This window comes from Citrus clementina, unplaced genomic scaffold, assembly GCF_000493195.1.
Source record: "Citrus clementina cultivar Clemenules unplaced genomic scaffold, Citrus_clementina_v1.0 scaffold_4, whole genome shotgun sequence".
Lineage (NCBI taxonomy): Eukaryota > Viridiplantae > Streptophyta > Magnoliopsida > Sapindales > Rutaceae > Citrus > Citrus x clementina.
In genome coordinates this window covers 15,343,150-15,349,246 of record NW_006262274.1, presented here as the reverse complement: position 1 = coordinate 15,349,246, position 6,097 = coordinate 15,343,150, and the positions used below count along the sequence as shown (strand labels likewise).

The following is a 6,097-nucleotide window of genomic DNA, read 5'->3' as shown; positions in this document are numbered from 1 at the left end:
CTAGTCGAGTACGAAGTCGGGTATGAAGTCTGGTAAGTTGAGCATTCAGTCGAGTAAGAAGTGAAGGCAATTGAATAAGTCGAGTATTTAGTCGAGTACGAAGTCGGGTATGAAGTATGGTAAGTTGAGCATTTAGTCGAGTAAGAAGTGAAGACAATTGAATAAGTTGAGTATCTAGTCGGATATGAAGTCTAGTAAGTTGAGCATTCAGTCGAGTAAGAAGTGAAGACAATTGAATAAGTCGAGTATCTAGTCGAGTAAGTAGATTTAATGAGTCAAGTATTAATTTTTTGTTGGTATTTTATTGACGTTATTTTTATATTTTTCTTGATTTTTTTAAGTATTTATGTGTAAAATTATAAATTTTAATAGATAGAGGTATATTTTGGATATTACGAGGGAAACGGGGTATTTCCCACGCAATTCCCTCTTATTTTTTTAAGTTTATACGTGTAAAGTTCAAGAGTCTAACAATATTTTGGATATTTTGGTGGGAAGGGGTATATCCCACGCAATTCCCCCTTCTTGCATGTACCAGTTCCCGCTTCCGACCTTAGCTTCCACTGGCCCAAAAAAACAAAAGCAGTATCACCAAGAAAAAGCAGAAACAAAAGCTCAATAAGCGTTATCGAAAGCAGAGTCATCCCCTTCGGTTCACTTCCATATTTTCTTTACCAAAAACAAAAGCATTCTTCTCAATCAATCAGTCAATCAATTCCTTAACTTAGAGAATTTTTTATTAAAAAAAATTGTATCATATTCATAAACGTAAATTCTTTTCTTGCTCAAGGAGACAACCACTTTGCCCCACTTAACGCCCAAAGCATTTCTCTTTCTCTTTCAATACAAATACCCACAAAGATTAAAAAAAAAAGAAGAAATTATGTTGTCTCTTCACAAACCCAACTCAAAACAACAAGGAAATACTGAAACGAGTGGTTCACTTAATAGTAGTAGTGAGTTGTTCGAAGAAGAACGTTATGGCGAGTTCGAGTGGGACCCAGAAAGATGGGGGCCCACCACCGCGGACGCAGTCGAAGAAGACGAGTCGAGCCCAGACCAACGTGCACAACGAAGACGGCTCTGCCATTGACAGTGAGCTCGTGCCTTCGTCTTTGGCTTTCATTTCTCCAATTCTTCGTGTTGCTAGTGAAATCGAGAAGGACAATCCAAGAGTTGCCTATCTCTGTTCGTTCTTCTTCTTCTTCTTTTGTCTCTTTTTATTTTATTTTATTTATTTATTTTAATTGGGTCTGTTAATGTGATGTGTTTGGTTGCTTGCTTGTTGTTTGTTATTTGATGGGTTCTGTTCATGTGTGTAATGTATCTTAGGTGCTAAGCAAATTAATGGGTGTTTAGAGCACATGTTAAATAGATAGAATCCATTACAATTTGATTCCTCTTTCATTTTTTTTTTTGGCTCCAAAGAAGTGCAATGTGTGTGTTTATATGGTGTTGTGGATATGCTTGAATTCTGCAATTCGTTTGTGAAATGATGTGCTTTCAATTTGGTGAGTTTCAATTAGGTAGGTTTGAAGGTCAGTGTGTGGCAAATGAAATTGTTCTACATTTGAGAGGTGGGTGAAAATTAGGAACTCTATATTGAAAAACTATTGAGGTTTTCCTTTATGGTACATACTTGAAAAGAGATGTGAGCCATGTGTTGTGTTGGTGAGAAAGTGAATGACAAAAATGGTGCATCAAATGCCTTCACCTGATGCATTTCTTGTTTAATTTGGAAAAGGAAGACGAGTGCTCAGCATACTAGTGCATGAAAGTAATAGTTATTGCCTAATTTGATCGATAGATGCATTTTAAGCTTTCAGAGATGTATGAATATATGATGCTGGCTCTAAATTGGAGAAAAAAGCTTTTGGAGGTAGAGCTTATTGATCTGTCATGCAAATCTCAAAAGGTAACGGTTTACTTCCTGGGCCTGTGATAGCCTTTGCTGTTTTCCTTGTCCTCAGCATTTCTACATGCAGAAAAGAATTTTAGGTTTTAAGTCCAGTGGTATATGTCTATCAATTGCCTAAGCAGCCCAGGAAGACATCTCATGGACTGTTGAAGATTTTTTTCTATATCACAGTTCATTAGATGGCTTTTCATGCTCCAGAGTAAGAACACAAAACCACTCAAATATCTAGTCATAATCCTCTTTAGTTTCAAGGCATTAATTGAACAATGCTTTTTGAAGGGTTTCCTCCCTTGTTTTTAACTCCTTAATTTATCTTTTTTGTTAGTATGAACAAGAAATGTTTCCCTTTTGTGAATAAAGTACTGGGAGCCAACAAAAGCAATATACCATGGTTGCTAGGTTAGGAATCTATGCAGTCCTTTAGCCGATGTTCTTTCCAATGGTTGTTTTAGGAATGATCTTCAGCCTTTCTTCAGCTTTTGTTGATATACCATAAATGTTACATATTTTCCATTTTCTCATAGACAATCAATGGGTTTCTATCTTGAGCACTCAATAATACTTCTTGACTGAAAAAAGTTTATCTTATAGACCACTTTCTAATTCTTTGCTCTCCTGCTTTGGCTTTTGTTCCCAGATTGATATATTGTATGTTTGATCCCAATTACTTCAGATTGTGCTTCATTGAATATAGTTGGAATTAATTTTTTAAGAGTTGGAGTATGCCCTTTCCATAGGAGGTCTGTCAATTTTTTTTTTTTTTTAATTTGGACATGAACATTATAATCCTTGATGATGGAGCTGGTTGAAAGTTGATTATGTAGAAGAAAGGGGATCCAAACTTTTGCTCGTAAATTTCTTTTGTATGTATACTTTTTTAATTATTCAACTCTTATCTCACATCAATCTAAGGGTTTATCTTAGATATCTTTTTCTTTGTAGTTCTAAATATTATTTTGCATATGTAGTTCTTACAATAAAAAAAAAAATCCATTTATTATTTAACAAAAAGAAAAGAAGAGAAAAGAAAAAACTAAATAAGTGTCATAACTGAATGGCTTTGCACCAATATTTGGTTTTACGTTCTGCTTAACAGTGATAAATATATATTGTTTTCATGAGAAAGTGGGTATTTACTGCTCTAAGAAATATAAAATCACTTTTTCTAGAAAAAGAAAGGTTTATAAAATTTTTCCCCTCAAACTAATGTTGCTTAAGATGCAATATCTATTTTCTTTTTTATTCTTAGGTGCATGATATGTTAGTTTAGTAAGTGCCTTTTGGTTATTATTTTATTTTTTATTTATAATTTTTCGTGTGTATTTTCTTTGGCCAAATGTTGATAGTTACCATGACTAGTCTATGACAAAGGTACTTTGAAGTGCTTCTGTGGTTGAAATTTACCTTGATTGTGACCTCAGTATATTTTTTTCAACCAGGTCGCTTCCATGCACTCGATAAGGCCCATAGGATGGATCCAACATCAAGTGGACGTGGTGTCCGGCAGTTTAAGACCTATCTGTTGCATAAACTCGAGAAGGTAGACCTAATAGTTATTGTTGGTTATTATAATTCTTAATTTTTCTTTTCTTACTTTTTTCATTGAAGTACAGTCCTTGTTTTTGGAAATTTTTTATTTTAAGACTTGTCTTAAATACTATTGTTAGCCTATGAGCTTAAGCTCTTGGGTCAAGCAGTTTCTCTAATTTGGTATAAATGCCAAGGTCTTAAGTTCTCTTTCCCCTACATGCAAACTTTCTCATCTATTTCTTCAATTTCCTGGCTCACTATTGGTTTTTGGTCTTAGTCCATGTTTCAAGTGATAAGGGCTGTTAAGATTTGTCTTAAATACTATTTCTGGGCCCTTACCTATGAGTTTATGCTTTTGGGTCAAGCGGTTTCTCTAACATATGTTAATCATCTAAATGATTTATCTTTTTGTTTGGTATGTATAGCAGTATAGAAGTTAGACCACCTTTATTAACTTTTCTAATGGTTTGGTTCTCTGCAAATTTTGAATATATGTGTCAATGGGGTTATAATTTGGAAGTTTGGCCCAAAAGGCCTTTAACTCATCCTCATCTTGCCAAAATAGGTCCCGGGGGGATGTATAAATGGGGTCTTACCCATTCAGCCTTTTATATTAAATGACCTCTCTCAAGACTTGAATTCTGTAGTTAACATCCGCAGCCAAGGACTTTTTAACTTGCGCTTGCCTAATGTCAATAATTCTTTGTAATCTTGCGTATTTATCTAGAGTAATTGCCCCTTTTGATATGTATTTATCTTCATCATCTTTTAAGAAGAACTCGAGAGCTGGTGGTCACCATGGAGTAGGCATTGTAAGATTTCATAGATAAATTTTACAGAGACTGTAATCTCCTATTGCAATGTATATGATATTGATGGTTATCTTATTGATTGTCTAAGATATGCACATGAATTCATTGGCTAAGTATTTTAGATACATCTTACTAGCTTTCTTTTTTCTTTCTTTCTCTTATCTATTTATTTATTTTTTGAATTCTTATTAGCTTTCAGAACTGATGTCAAGAATAAAATCCAATGACATTTCAAGAAATCCAAAATGAAAATTTGTCACATCCTAAATTTCTATTTGTTGCAGGAGGAAGACGAAACAAAATGTCAGCTTGCAAGAAATAATCGAAATGAAATCATAGCATACTATCGGAATTTCTATAATGAACAAATTAAAGGAGGCCAATATACAAAAAAACCGTAAGGCTTGATGTTAAATTGTTGACGTGCCCACTTCAGCTAAACACAATATTCATTATCTTGTTCTTTTTCATTTTTGCTTCCTGTTCAAGGGAGGAGATGGCTAAGATTTTGCAGACTGCAGTAGTTCTGTATGATGTGCTGGAAACAGTGGTACCTCCGGAAAAAGTTGACGATCAGGTTTGATTTGTATAATATCAGTTTCATTACATATATTTTTAAGTTTATCTTTGCATCTGGAAAGTAATGAAAGGTTAATTCGCAATTGATTTGTCCTTGCAGATCCACAGGTATGCTCAAGATGTTCAGAGGAAAAGAGAACAATATGAACACTATAACATTCTTCCTCTAAATGCTGTTGGGGCCAAAGCAGCAATCATGGAACTTCCTGAGGTCACATATTTGTAGTATTTGTAATCTTTGTTTTTCTTATGCTCATTAATTTTATACATACTCAATTTTCTTTATCCTCCCTGTGGGAGTATAGATCAAAGCTGCACTTCATGCACTGCGTGATGTGCAAAACCTTCCCATGCCTAGTGTTCGTTTGGCAACCAATGCTCCTCATGACTTGCCTGAGGAAAGGAACAAATCGGTTTTTGACATACTTGATTGGCTTTCTTCTGTTTTTGGGTTTCAGGTAACTTATTCCTCGAATCCCCCAGTTTCCTTTTATTTTTCTATCTACATGTCACCTGCTGTAGGCTTCAGTTCATTGGTTATTAAGTTTAACTCTGTTCTTAGTCCGCTATTTATGATCCCACTATATCATATCAAAATTGATGATAAACCTTGGACTTGACTTAGAGAATCAGCTATTCTCTTGATGCAATGCACTCCGGGTATTTCTTCCCCGTCCCAACTCCATCTAACTGAGTAACTAGGACAGAGGTATCATTTTCACCTGTTGGGTAATAGAGATTCAACTTTCTAAGCCTCACATCCAGGTTAGTTAGGATTTATTGTACAAATCTTTTCCCCATATTATTTCCTACCAGAGTCGTATTGCTTGCAGCCTCTTTAGAACTAAACATTCTGTTCTCTTCCAATACTTCTAGGTGCATATTTCTTAGTCTGTTTCTTTCTCCTTTTTTTTTTTTTTTTAAATACCACTTCAATATAGTCGCTCTTCTGTGCTGAAAGATTCTAGGTCAATGTTGGACATAACAACAAGCAACTCATATTCAACTGATCCTGATATGTCCTCAGTCTATTTTTGACGAATTTATTCATTTCATATCTTGTAAATTCTTTATTCCTCTGTTCCATCTTAATCATCATCCATTATTTCCACATCCATTTTAGAGAACCGTTCTTTCTTAACTGCGTCAAACCATGCTCCATGAAGTGTAACTGGACTTGTGACTGTTTATAAATATTTTTCTTATGCGCTGTGGTAATTTTAGAATCACGTAATACTTCAGTTTAACTTCTATAAAA

The 6,097-nt window shown here is 34.6% G+C and overlaps 1 protein-coding gene across 4 annotated transcripts in view; it reads left to right on the top strand.

Annotated features, from left to right (window-relative positions):
* The first annotated feature begins 601 nt into the window (after positions 1-601).
* LOC18044682 (callose synthase 7) overlaps positions 602-6,097 on the top strand; it is a 24,694-nt gene continuing 19,198 nt past the window's right edge. For 3 of the 4 annotated variants that reach the window (XM_024185405.1, XM_006437055.2, XM_024185404.1), the window contains exons 1-6: positions 602-1,188; positions 3,358-3,458; positions 4,545-4,657; positions 4,750-4,837; positions 4,940-5,050; positions 5,145-5,297. In XM_024185405.1, coding sequence (XP_024041173.1) covers positions 981-1,188; positions 3,358-3,458; positions 4,545-4,657; positions 4,750-4,837; positions 4,940-5,050; positions 5,145-5,297 — 774 coding nt within the window. In that variant the 5' untranslated portion in view covers positions 602-980. Of the gene's footprint in view, positions 1,189-1,897; positions 1,916-3,357; positions 3,459-4,544; positions 4,658-4,749; positions 4,838-4,939; positions 5,051-5,144; positions 5,298-6,097 lie in introns of those variants that run through there. The other variant, XM_024185406.1, reaches the window with a different exon arrangement.